Source organism: Lissotriton helveticus, chromosome 11 (genome assembly GCF_964261635.1).
Source record: "Lissotriton helveticus chromosome 11, aLisHel1.1, whole genome shotgun sequence".
In the NCBI taxonomy this organism is placed as follows: Eukaryota; Metazoa; Chordata; class Amphibia; order Caudata; family Salamandridae; genus Lissotriton; species Lissotriton helveticus.
In genome coordinates, this window is record NC_136072.1 from 1,057,389,944 (window position 1) to 1,057,404,243 (window position 14,300).

At 46.4% G+C, this 14,300-nt stretch overlaps 1 protein-coding gene across 2 annotated transcripts in view; it reads left to right on the forward strand.

Annotated features, from left to right (window-relative positions):
* KNTC1 (kinetochore associated 1) overlaps positions 1-14,300 on the forward strand; it is a 913,665-nt gene that overhangs the window by 445,005 nt on the left and 454,360 nt on the right. For both annotated transcript variants that reach the window (XM_078667574.1, XM_078667573.1), the window contains exon 42: positions 10,989-11,105. In XM_078667574.1, coding sequence (XP_078523700.1) covers positions 10,989-11,105 — 117 coding nt within the window. The remainder of the gene's footprint in view (positions 1-10,988; positions 11,106-14,300) is intronic.

Below are 14,300 nucleotides of genomic sequence, written 5' to 3' on the forward strand. Positions count from 1 at the left end.
TGGACCAATTGTGCTTACTGGATGTGTGCCATGAAGTTGTTCAGGTATTTAATTATGGTTTTTGTTTGAGCGCTCAAGTTCCAAAAGAGGTGCTCTGGGGCTGAAAAGAGGAACAAATTACCTAACCAAGCGTCATGCTGTATCATAAACACCTAGGTCTAAGCTGTTCCATGACATTGTCTGGGATAACAGTTTTAACAGCAGCAAATTCCAAACTTTCGATACATTGTAGAAAAAGATCTGTCTTGACTGGATTGTTTTTATCTTTGGAAGCTGTAAAAGGAAGGTTGAGGTAGATCGTAGTGCCCTGGAGAGACAATGCAGGATAAAAAGTTGCTGAATAAAGAGGTTTGTGGTATTGCATGACTTTAAAACAGATAGTGAAGCTTTAAAAACCATTCCCAATTCACTTCTAGTTTAAAATCCATTGCAAGTTTCAGAAATGGTTTGTGATGAAAGCATGGAAGGCAAGTTTAAGAGCAGGCTAACAGCACTGTTCTGAACAACTGGAAGTAATTATCTAGAATAGGCATGGTCTTGGTTGAGGTTCCCACAAATCTTGTGGACACTAGGGGCACTGTGCATCATAGTCCTCCATGCCACCAACTGCCGCACCCTCCACACCTTTAGTTTTCCCTCAGCGACACAACGCAATCCTGTAGGAGGCAGGAACCTGCACTATTTAGTGAAGTGGTACTTAAGACAAGTGGGAGCTACAGATTGTTTGACTGCGTTACACTCTTCCTCTCCTGGAAACCCCACCTTCTATACCACCGTCTGTACAACAGTTGTCGGAGAACCACCTGTCATTGTAATATCAAGTAGTGCTGGCTTTTTAGGCCAAAGGAGTCACTGAGAGGGTACTGTTGACAGAAGTAGGTTGTGGTTGCAACTTCCGGTGCCAAAAATTCTAGACTTTCGCCCACTCAGCACCTTATTGAGAAAAGACAGATTTAAGATGCTTACCGTTGGCCAGGTTCTGGCTGCCCTAGACCCTCTAGACTGGTTAGTAGCATTGACCTGCAGGACAATTACTTTAATTTCTCATCGGGTTTTCAAGAAAGTGATGGTGGTGGTGGAAGCACACTTTAGAAGGCTGACTCTCTATATACTGTACCAAAATGACGTGCATTATGAAGATATCCCTTAATAGTGTACAGGAGCTTGCCTTAACAATCCCAAGGTGATCTATTTGTGGTAGTGTGGTCCAACAGCTGTAGGCTTATCGGAGGGGGGTGTTAGGAATCTCTTACATACAGAGAGTCAATAAATGAGACATACACTCAATAAGGAAATTCAACACAATTTATACAAATATCACAGATATTTATATTAATTTAAACACCAAGATCTTCTATATCAGTTAAGTACTTTTCGATTTAGAGATTTTCACAAAATACAGCTGTCAGATTTGAGGCATGAGCCTTGAGCGCGTTAATGTTACCCTATGGGAGAAACATACACAGCATAGTGTCACTTGCCAATGTCTTACAAGACTGTTCTTCTGGACTTAAGATAAGTAGGGGCCAAAGTCCAAGAAAGCACCAAGAGTTCAAATTTACCTGCCCTGGGGTGTCTGAGTGCAGATGTGCTTTTTGCAGTGGTAGCAGTGAATGCTACATGTTGAAGTCAATGAGGAATAGTTCCTGCAAAGAAAGGCTGCAAGTGAAAACTGCAGGACCTGTCTGACAGAACCCAAAGGGGGGCTCGGCTTGCGAGGGTCACAGGACCACAGAGACGCGGGTGGTTTCAATGGACTTAGGCTGGAGGGCTCTGGTGCCTAGATGTTTTGACCGACGGGTCGGCGAGTTTGAGGCTCTCACAGTTCAGCAGGTTGGAGAAGGAACACAGCAAGTCTTCTGGCATGAAGCTAGCCTTTGTTGTCCCTCGACGTTCAGGTCGGTTTTGGCGGCGGTGGTCTTTGGCCTGAACACATACAAGCTTTGGTGTTTACAACATGCTCCGGTACCCCGGCTATTGGTGCAGAGAGCCTCCGGGATGGATCAGCGTCTCAAAGACTTGATGGAACCTGGACACTCTGTGACTTCCTCCTTGGCTGCTGCTGTTTCGGATTGGTGCACTGGAATGTATGGTTGGTTCCTGTATAGAAGTGGCTCCTCCACTTCAAGGGAGATGCTGGCTGGTTGGTGAAGTGCTGCCAGCCATCTGTAACTTTTTCAGGATGCGGAGATGCAGGATGAATCTGATAGAGATGTCTAGCCGCAGATTCCTTACCTTTGAATTTCTCCGCCGTCAGACTGGAACCGGAAGATTTTTCTTCGAGCAATACCCTTGCGTGCCGGTAAATGGGGCCGGTTGACTCCGCTTGATGTTGTTGGCGTTGTCTTCGCCATTTTGGTGTTGAAGTTTTTCCCACATGTCAGAGAAGACTTCTGGATTCAAACTGTGTGGCACCTGTCACTGCTCCAGTCTGTGATGGGTCTACACCTGATTGGGTGAGGCCAGATGACTGGATACTTCGCTAGAATCTGGCCTACTTTCTTCCCCCTACCGTGGCTACGGAGGAGGGAGCTTCATATAATATGGTGGTGGGAAGGGCAGCTGAGGTCCTGGACCGTCAGCTCCCTTCAGTGGAAGTCAAGACTAACATCTTGATGGAGGTCTTGCAGCCGGGTGTCTCCTCCTCGGAACCCCTCCTGGTATTCAACGAGGCCTTGACTGGTGTCCTTACGGAAAACTGGTCCAAGCCCAGCACAGGGGCTCCTGTGAATAGGACAATTCCCACCAACATCGCCCTGAACCGGGCGATCCAAATTTCCCCACCAACAACCTACCCCTGTGAGGTTGGTCCAAGCCTCTACGTTCCCTTCCACACCCACGGAAAGTAAATCCAAGATGCTAGATAGTTGAGTTAACAAAATCTTTATTGCGCCAGCCTTGCAGTGCAGTCGGTCGGTTATTCCTACTCCTTGTGGGAAACAGTTGCGCAAGTGCTACCACAGGTCCCGGAGGAGGCCCGGACCATCCTCTCCCAATCGGGATCAGGTGGGAAAGTGCAGCAAAGATTTTATTTGTTGTGGACTTGATACGACTCGCTCACTGGGCAGTGCGACCTCATTGATGGTGGCTGTTCGACGCAATGCCTGGCTGGGAACTTCTGGTTTTCTGGAGATGTCCTTTGATAGCACCTTTCTCTTTGGAGACAAAGCAGACATAGCTCTAGAGCGCTTTGAGGACTCGCAGGCTACAAGCAAGTCCTTGGGCCTCTCAGTGCCCACACGTCCCCAGTCTGCTTTTTGCCAGTTTCGTGTTAACTGAAGGGGCTTTCATCTGCGCTAGCCACAAGGCCGTGCACGTTCAGTAACATCTGCGAGCTCATATGTGCGGCTCGTTCTGACCCTGTTGTTCGGGCAACCAGAGCTCGAAACAGTCCACCACCCTCTTTCCCCCCTCAGCCTTTGAACCCTCCTAGTCGTGCCTGCCAAGATCATAGGCGGCCAGTTGGTGGCAGGATCAGCCATTACCTCCATTACTGTCAAAGCATCACATCGGCAGATAGGTTCTTAAGGTAGTCTGAAGTGGCTAATACCTCCCCTTTGAGAATACCCCTTCCTCTATGCCTCCAACTTACGACCGGCTGACAGAAGATCACCTGGCTTGGCTTCAGGAGGAAGTTATGACTCTCTTGGCCAAGGGAGCCATAGAGAGGATTACGGCGCCAGACGTAGGCAGAGGTTGTTATTCCCGCTGCTTTTTGGTCCTAAAGAAGGAAAAGAGCCTGCGCTCTATACTAGATCTGCGAGCCCTCAACTACGTCCTCAAAACGGAAAAGTTCAGGAAACTCATTCTAGCTTAGGTCTGGTCTGCCTGGACCTAGGAGACTTAATGGTGGCGTTGGTAACTTGCCGGACATCTTTTTTTCACATTCCCATCCTGCCTGCCCATTGGCGCTAACTGCCATTTCTGGTAGGCCACAAGCACGTTCAGTTCCCCGTGCTCTCCTTTGGCCTTACCAGTGCCCTTTGGGTATTCACCAAGGTGATGGCGGTGGTTGCAGCTCATCTGCACAGATCAGGGGTGCCAGTCTTCCCGTATCTGAACGACTGGCTGTTGAAAGCAAGTTCGCCCCAGACTGTTGTCTCCCACCTCTAGATTACATTGAACCTTCTGCACTCGCTGGGAGTCACACCTGACTCCTTCTCAGACTCTCATTTTCATTGGAGCTATTCTGAATACTGTGCAGTTTTGGGCCTATCCTCTCGAACTGCGAGTCCAGGATATTCAGGCTACGATACCAATGTTTCGGCCTTTATCCTGGATTTCGGTGAGAATGTGTCTGAGGCTGCTGGGCCTCATGGCCTCCTGCTTCCTGCTAGTGACACATGCTAGAAGGTATATGCAGGCTTTGCAGTGAGACTTAAAGTTCCAGTGGGCACAGCATCAGGGGAATCTCACCAACATGATCCAGATCTCGGAGAGAACTGCACAGGAGCTGCAGTGGTGGCTAACTTGAACATGATTGGGTCAGAGGCAGACTGGAGCTCTGAGCAATTCGCTTGGCAATGAAAGCCTTTCTTCCTTCAATCAAGGGAAAACTGGTTCAAGTGTTCAGACAACACCCCTGCCATGTAGTACTGCACTAAAACAAGGCAGAGTGGGGCCGTGGAACCTTTGTCAAGAGGCCCTGGATCTGTGGACAGGTCTGGAACAGCAGGGCATATCCATGATGGTTTAACACCTGGCAGGTTCTCTGAACGCCAGGGTGGACAAACTCAGCCGTTGATGCCAAGCGGATCCTGAATGGCGTCTCCATCCGGTAGTGGCGCATGGTCTCTTTCAACAGTAGGGAGACCCTTGCTTAGATAGGTTTGCCTCTACCAAGAACACGCTATCTCAGCAGTTTTGCACGCTGGAGTTTCCTAGGTGGCTCTTGCTCGAAAATGCTTTTTGTCTTGAGTGGAGAATAGTTCCTGCAAAGAAAGGCTGCAGTGGGAACTGCAGGACAATGAAAAATGAACTGATACCAGCGAATATTTCTCTGCAGGATTGTGGGTCTTTGAGCCTTTGACACCCAGAGCACTACAGGACACGTAGACTGAACCATACCCAATCTTGGAGAAGGTGGGAGTCACCTACATGGTGGTCTTGGGGACTCCCAGGAACTCATAATAGGTTAATCTACGTAAACAGCCTCAAGTTTCACTGTGACAGAGCATACATCACCGTGCTCATGGCGTCCGATGGGGGCGAGGAAGAGGAAACTGAGCTACTCACAGACCTCTTATCCTCCAATGCCCAAGATGGAAGTGTGGACGTTGTTATCTCCCCCCTCAACAGTCCAGCAACAAAGGGACTGCTATCAATTGTTGAAGCAGTTTCTCTGACCCCGGGGTCTGACAACATGGTGTACCCATAATGTGGCCACTGGTGATAGCTTACCTGCCAAAAGCATAGTATACAGGTTGTCTGACCAAGTCAAGTCCAGCATCAAGGCTGAGGTTTCCAGGATGTTCGTTGGAGTTGTGGTGATAGCCTCTAGTGGTCCATGTGCAAGCCCAGTTTTACTGGTGCGCAAAGCCAATCCCAGAGGAAGGAAACTGAGCTAAGGTTCTGCATGGACTACAGGGACATCCGTGCTGTCACCTAAACTGTTCCTCAGCCCATACAAAGAGCTGATGAGCTCAATGACAGGCTGTGGGAATCCATATATCTGAGTAGCTGACTTAATGGTATTGGCAGATAGCCCTCACCCCTTGAGCATAGGAGAGGTCTGCTTTTTATACACCAGGAGCCCACTTTCAGTTCACAGTGATGCCGTTTAGATTGAAAAATGAACCTGCCAACTTCCAGAGGGTTGTGAATAGAGTACTTTCAGGTATGTAAAGATTTAGTACAGCTTTTCTAAAGGATACAGCTCTATTCAATTCCATCTGGGAGAATAACCTGGTCTACCTCAAGGAAGTACTTCAGACCCTGCAGCAAGCAGGCAGGCCTTACTATCAAGGCAAGTCATTTCCAGACAGGGCAAGCCTCTGTTGCCAACTTTGGCCACCAAGTTGGCAGAGGCCATGTACTACCTCTCCAGCCAAGCATCCAGGCAATTCAACCCAGGAAGCTCCTTAGACCCAGACCCATGTCAGAGCCTTTTGACGCCTGACTGGGTACTACATGAGATTTTTGAAAGGTTGTGACACTACGGTGGCACCACTAACTGAACATACCTCCAAGAAACAATCCAAAAAGGTAATCTGGACTGAGCATTGTCAAACGGCTTTGGACGCCCTCAAAGAAGCTCTATGCTCAGTAATTGTCCTGAAGGCACCTGACTTCAGTAAGGAATTAATTGGTCAGAAATATGCCTCTGAACATGGAATTGGGGCAGTGTTTATTTGGGCCAGGATCAGCCAGTTGCCTTCATTAGCAGGTAAATCCTTCCCAGAGAGCAACGTTGGAGTGCCATTGATAGGGAAGCCTTTGCTGTGGTTTGGTCCCTGTAGAAGCTGAGACCCTACCTTGGGAATAACTTTAGAGTTCAAACTGACCACAGACCTCACAGATGGCTGATGCAAAAGAGAAGAGAGAACCCCAAGTTGTTGAGGTGTTCCATTTCCTTGCAGGGTATGGACTTTACAGTGGAACACAAACCCAGAACTGACCATGCCCATGCAGATTGTCTTTCAAGGTTCCTCCACTTAGATGGTAACTGCTAGGATATGGGTTAGTTGCTTATCATCCTTGATTTGGAGGGAGGCCATGTATGGGAATGCCTCTTTTCTTATGGTAACCTCCCCCCCCCCCCCCCACTCCCCCCCCAAGCATACCTAAGTGCCTGTGTCCTGACTGTAAACTGTTTGGTTGATTGGCCTATACCCAATTATCATAAGCTAACTTACTTGTACATACCCTAGTATATTGTACCCAGGGCCCTGTATTGTAAGTTGTAATGGCACCATTGTGCCACCCTGGGTGTGACATAACTAAATCATGGCACCTAGTCTGTCACTCCATACTGGTAGGGCAGTTTTGAACTGCTAACTCGACTTTGCCCTTTAAAATCATTGCAAATCCAAGTAGTCACTTTTAATGTACATAAGTCACCTCTAAGGCTGGCCTAGCGATCCCTAAGGCATTTTGCCGTACAATATGAAGTGGAACATGTGTTTTACAGGTTCCAACATTAAAAACCCCGCAATTGTCTTTTTTTACTGTGGAAAAGACTAGTAACCCCAGTGGCAAGTGCAGAGTAGCGGCTTCCACCACAGCCCTGCTAACTTCTGATTTGGACTACTAAAGTTGATACTGTAAGGTATCAAACAACCTGTTACAGTAAGCCCGACTTGATGACCAAGTCGAAATTAACATAACTTATTGTCGTATGCAACATGTACAACTTGGCCACTTTGTTGTCCTAAATCCCGTGTTCATCTACAGCTGCACACGTGGTTTCTCCTTGAGACAGCACTCTGGCTTTCTGAGGAGATGTAAAAGCGACACTCAGGAAAGAAAACAATAGCAGCCTATGTGGCAGAGAGGTGTAGCCTCTCCCTAGCAGGAAGCCGCATTGGTGTTGGCTCCACAGGCAAGCTTCATAGGCGAAGCAACGTTTGAAGAGCAAATGGGGAACACTTGGGATAGGAGCTGCACTGCTGTTGAGGTAGACAGACTTGCACTCAGGATGGAAAGGGGAAACCAGCTCCCTAACCGTTTTTTTTAAAGGCAAGTAGCCTTCCTAGTAGCCCCTCCTCTGAATTGGGCTAAGGAGCCCTGGATGCCAAGAGATGGGTTCTGCCATGTTGAAAGCGAGCAGAATGGCGCATCCCAGGATAGCCCGATGCCACGCTTCACAGGAAGTAGTCATGAGGAGGGAGGGAACCTGGAAGCCCATTGACTACCAATCGCATCCTACCCTGAGGGCATTCTCCAAGTATAATTTGGGCACCCCTGGCACCCCGAACTCCAATCTCTGACTGTAGAAGAGGACCACAGGAGGACTGCCCTGCTGCACCAAGGAACCGGCAAAGAGACTGCACCTGCTGAAACTGGTGGTTAGCAAAGGTGAAGGGACTCTGAATGCAGTGTCCTGAGAGAAGTCTTCTCTGGAGTCCAGCTGAGGCAAAAGACCTCAAGCGTCAGTTGGCTGACCACCTGTTCACAGTACAGGCCAACAACAGTTGATGAAGACTGCTGGTGCGAGCTGGTAGCCCAAATCTTCAATCCTCTGCTTCTCGTCACCGTGCAACACCAAAGACCAAGACTCAACACTCAAAATTGCACTGAGTCAGCTGAACCGGGGAGAGTCATCGAAGTGCAGCTTGGCCACCCGAAAGGCAAGTTATCTCCCAGAAGATTATTTGACTAATGTAACCACGATAACAGGCAACTGGTGTCCCAGTGGCGGGTAAACTTCTGCTAGGAAACCGAAGACTTCGAGGGACGTTGACACCTGTGACTACCTTACCTTACCTAATTTGTGGACCATGGAGTAGTCGCAGGAAGGCCGTTTTCGACCACAACCCATCCACTGGATCTTTGAGCATTTTCAGCATCCTGCATCCCTTGCACCAGGACTCCTTCCATAGAAATCTATAGCAAAGGGATAAAAGTGCCTGGAACTTCATGAAGACTGCTTTGTCTTCTAAGGTAAATGTTTCTGTGGACCTTGTGGGTCATCTTGACTGGCTTCCTGTCAGATTTGGGTGCCTAAAGTAACTCAAAGTAACCACATTTATACCAAGTTTTTCAAGAAAAAGTTTCCAAGTGTCAAATGTGTTGAATTTTTCAGTGCTTGTTTGTGGTTAAGGGAAAAGTGCATATTTACTATGATGTATCTCCGGAACCCCCTGGTGGATGTCTTTCATTGTGGTGTCTAAAAATACATAAAACTACGGTCTGGCACATAACACCCGTACGGATACCCTCTTGGGCACTTAGAAAAAAAGATATTCTGTACCTTCAGTTAACAGGTCTCTCATCGCTGTAGACCAGCACCAGGCAACTCTGAGTTCCTCACACACATCCTAAGCCAGGGAGTTTGGTGGTTGACGTGTGAACCAGTAAAGAGAGCCCTAACACCCTCTCTTAAACTCCTCCTGACCAATAGAGACTTTTGGCAAGAACATGTTTTCTTCTGGTAGCCATGGCATGTATTTTGTAAACACCTGCCTCCTAGGTCACTACTCCCACGCAGCGTGGGACCTGGTGGACCAAATTCTGCCAGTAGATTAAGACGACCTATGCACAACTTTTAACCCAAAGGATCCAGGGTAGGCGTGGTGCTGCAAAGGTTAAATATTTAGGCTTGGAGATGACTAAATGATACGGTCGGGGGGTTCAGCGTGGTGTTTGGTGCTTCGGTGCTATACCTGGATGAGGTCCGCGAGCTTCTCCAAGGTTGTCCAGACTAACACCCTTGTTCAAATCTCCTGTTGTGAAGAGGTTTCTAAAAGGTTTGACTTGTTTGTTTCCACCCAACTCCTTTATGATTCCATAGTGGGATCTTCATTTGGTCTTTACTTTTCTAATGTGCATGCCATTTAAATCAATGCACAGCTGCCCACTAAGTATCTTGACTCTGAAAACTGTTTTTCTGGTTGTGGTGACTACAACTCGTCACGCGAGTGAACTCCAGGTTCTCTCAGTGCAGCCGCCTTACACCACCTTTGTCCCCAAAAAAGTGGTGTTGAGTACTAAGGCAGGCTTTTTGACTGCTTTTCATGCTGGGCAATCCATCACTCTCCCAATGTTCATTGCTCCCCCTCACCTCTCAAAGAGGAGGGGAGACTTCATCATCTGGACCCCAAAAGAGCTTACAAATGAATCGCACCAAAGACCATCGGGTGGACAATCGGAAGGTTTTTTGGGGGTTTTCTCGAGGCAAATAAAAGCAAGCCCGTGCAGGAAAGAACTTTGACAAGGTGCATAGTGCTCTGCATTAAGATGTGCTATGCACTGGCTAAGAAGACGCCTCACGAGGGACTGAGGATCCCGTTGCCCCAGGTCCAAGACTGCCACCACTGTGCTGGCACGTGGAGTGCTTGTCCATGACATCTGTAAGGCTGTGATTGGGCATCAGTACACACATTCATGACGTACCACTGCCTTCACAGCCAGGTCTGACGGGAAGGGCATATCGCTCATTTGGACTTGCAGGACGTTTTTGGTCTGAGCAATTCCACAGACCCCACCACCTTGGGAGTTACTGCTTTGATATCTATTTCAAAGTGCGGAATCTGCGGTTATGAGAATCCTGCGTTAACAGTTTCTGATGGATATTCTATTGACTGCAGATTCTTACAGCCCTCCCTTGTCTATTTTTCTGTCTAAAAAGGCCCAAAATTAGAGGTCTGCAAAGAAAGCAACTGATGTTGAAGCGCAGGTGTGGCGCTTATATGTGGCTTCATTGTTACTTCAGGGCGTAACCAAGTTAACGAGGAGCCGCATGTCACCACCTACTGGTGGGCAGGAGCACTGCTGTTTAAGTGTTAAGGCTCCAGTTTACCGGCTGGGGACATTCTAAAGGTGATGCATCTGCGGTTAGATGGGGTATCCACCAGAAGGAGCTTTACTGAAGGTAGATCAATCAATCAGGGGTTTGTAAAGCGCACTACTCACCCGTGAGGGTCTCAAGGTGCTAAGGGGGGGAGGGGCGGCTCCAGGTCTGTCGAAGAGCCAGGTCTTGAGATCCTTCCTCAAGATTGTTGATTTGGAAAATAAAAAAAGGGAAATGTTGTTTTTGGCTAGGCAGTTTTAAAATGTGTGAAAAATATTTTTGTAAGAAGCTTCCCTTTAAAATATGTTCTTTAGTATAACTGGGTGAATGTATTCACTGTTTATGTATACTCATGATGACGAACTAGGATTAATGTTCTGTTCTCATTTACCTGCCATGCTGTTTCCACCACTGCCTTATATTGTCACTGCGGACTTCTGTTAATTTAGTGCTACGTTATTACTGGAAAGTCCTGAGTAAGACAGTATGTGCATTTTTCTTCAGTCTTGAAAAAGCATTTCTAATTGCCTTATTTCAGGCCGTGGCCGTCGTTGGGGCACAGCTAGCCAGCCTCTGCAGCGAAGCTGACGAGATAAAGAAGTTTCAAGACCTTATTAATGATGCTGAATGGGGTATCGAGCTTGGTAAACTTGGTGTAAGTAACTGCAGTGTTTGTTTTCAGAAGGTGTTAGGCTTGTAATTATCTTGCAAGCATATATGTACTGCTGTATGTGGAGAAGGATATTGTATGCTCAGATAACAGTCTTCAGCAGTTACACTGTAATATGGGTTACCTTGGGACACATTATGATTGATCAGACACTTCCCTAAAATGGTGTTAAGTGACTACCTGTGTGTGATAATTACAAAGACAAATTATGAATGTTTCAGTGTATGTTCATTGCTGGTATATCCAACTGATGTTACTTCAGCTTTACCCTAGAATATTGTGTACTCGCTTCATGTGAACAAGGAGGCCAGGCCCTGGTTGTGTACTTGGCCAAACAGGCAGCGGGCTTCAAGATTGTGAGCAAGTCTGTTTGTGGATCAATCAAAGGAAGACAGAGGTGCTTAGCATGTTTAGCACCAAGACATTTAGTGATATCCTTCACACTTCGAGTTTGGTTATAATGGTCACAGCAACCCAGCAGACCATAAATAATGCTGCCTAAAGAAGACCCGTTCAGAAAATAGAAATCTTAAAGATAATAGCAAAAGGTAATACTCTTTACCTGGTCTCTAGAGTCAAGTGTACCATGGAAGGAAGGCTTGCCCAAGAACCCACTAGAAACTATCCACAACAGCACCCTTAAGAGCCTCCCTGAACGCTGCCGCGAGACTCATTACTGGCTCAAGAAAACATTCGCATATATCCCCGGACTTAAAGTCCCTAAAATGGCTGCCTTTTGAAGCCAGAATACAGCTAAAAATTGCAGTTATGACACATGCGGCCGTGCACCACAATGCACCCAACTACCTCGCTCAAAAGTTGTCTATATCAGGAGGTTCGAGATCCAATAGAAGTTCAAAAAATCTACTCCTGAAACCTCGTAGATTCCGGAAAGAGAAAACATACAAGCGCTCCTTCTCAGGAATGGCACCCAGGATCTGGAATGCGCTCCCTCCTGAAACCAGGCGTATCTCCTCCACTGCACTCTTCAAGAAAGAGGTGAAAACCATCCTTCTGGCCAAGATCTTATGAACCTTATAGGTGCTGGATCAGAGACCCTGCATTGCTTTGTATCACTGCTCACCTTGTCCTTTGGCACTATACTTCTACTTGATGGGGACACTACTACGCTACTTTCGTACTACCGACCAATATATGATACACGTTGGTTCACTGATTCACTCTCCCGATGCCCCCACTCAGTGCTCTCTCTATACTAAAACATTGGTTTAAGCCTTCCACACACCCAAGGTGTACCTGAACACCGCTGTAGTGGGATCAATGACTTGTGCCGTCTTATATTACTTGTTTACCTGATTGTATATTGATATGTTTTATGTATGTTATTATTATCCTATCATGTTAGTGACTACTATACTGCTCCCATTACCTCTGCTCATTCCTACTGCCCCTACCCTGTCTTTGTGAAGCGCTCTGATATCTGTAAGGATCTTGTTCGCGCTATATAAAACTTTGAATGAATAAATAAATAAATAAATAACCCTAGCTATGTTTTTTCAGCAGATAGTCTTAAGGTGTAACCCTCTCATGACATAAGCTTTCTTCCAAGGGGATTTAGTTTACTTTCGGTTCCATGTCCCTTTCTCACTGATTAAATTCTCTCACTTATCACTTTGCCAGTCTCAAAACCACAGTCTAGCTATCTTGCTTTGTAAACAGGGCAGCCATCTTTGAATAGTGGATCTGGCTCCTATTGCTAGTTCTAAGGAATGCTTCTTGATTAGAAGTACAGTTCTTTGCAGGCTCTGAAAAATACACCCAGCCTAACCATAGAACTAATTAGTAGACCGTGAAAGAATCTCTACATGAAGTTTATTCACATATTGACGATTAAAATTAAGAGGCTGCAGCTCTCCCCCCCCCCCACCCCCCCACCCCCTCCCCCTGAACTGTAGGTGCAGGGTTGTGGATCTTTTGATGATGTGAGGGAATGTCAACAGTTCTATGCCCGATCCACTCGCATTATCTTGATGGCAGTCTACTGTTTTATACCTTGGCTGTGAATATATTTGTAAATATTACTGCTAATATGACAGGGCGTAAGAACGCAGCAGGCATCATCTGGTGGACCACGGGCGACATCTGTACCTGGAGATGGTTTAAAGCATGTTACCCAGTGGGGCATGGACAAAGTTCAAGTGGGTACTTTTAACTGCAGATTACTCAATACCCTCTCTCCTCATCATTCTGGACTTTAGGTTTCTAACAAGGTCCCAATCTGTCCTTGGAACCAGGTTGGAGCGGTACTTAAAAGTTTTGAAAGAAAACTGATGTCAGTTTGTGAGGGGGTGCTTATCTACCACTGCGTTTCGTCACTTCCGGAGGTGTTGTGATGCAGCCGTGGAGTCAAGTGGTGCCACTTAAGGTTATGTGGGAGCAATTGCTACCAAAATGTTCAGAATCAAGTCTAGCACCTTGGGGTGGGAATTGAAAAGGTGAGAAATCTGTGTGTAGAGTACCCAACATAAGTAACTTCATCTTCTATAGTGATCAATAGATAGCACTCTTGCATGCCCACAATCGAAAGTATCAGAAATGTTGGCACTTTGACCTCATAGCATTTGGTGTATATATATAGTATTTAAAATTGCATTTTAATAATTTTTTCACGGTCCAAATACTGAAAAGAGACTTTCAACCTGTAGAAAAAGGAAGGGTCAAGACTCGTAAATTGTACAGATGGTGCATGTTTCCAATATCCAGTACTGTTCTAGATGCCATATCTCCAGTATTTTACAGGCAGACTAAAAGCAGCCCAGATAATTTCTTTTAGGAATTGATGGGTCTGCTCCATTAATTAATAGAGGTGCAGTGCAAATATGTAAATCTTCCTAGGCCAGCAAAGAAACGGGAGAGTAAAAATAGTTATATACAAAAGGGATATTCAACCAGAGTTATTTAGCAGAAATGCTGAAGTGTTCATGGTTTACTTTGTGGGTATCGTGAGAAGAAACTTTTTCAATGAAGGCTTTAGCGGCATTACGTACATTCTCCACAGTAATGGTAGTGAATGCATGGATCTACCTTCCAGCTACAAAGGTAATGAGAAAATAAGTATAGATGTATGTAGACCGAGTTGGATAATTTATTTATTTATTCAAAGTTTTATATAGCGCGAACAAGATCTTTACAGATATCAGAGCGCTTCACAGAGACAGG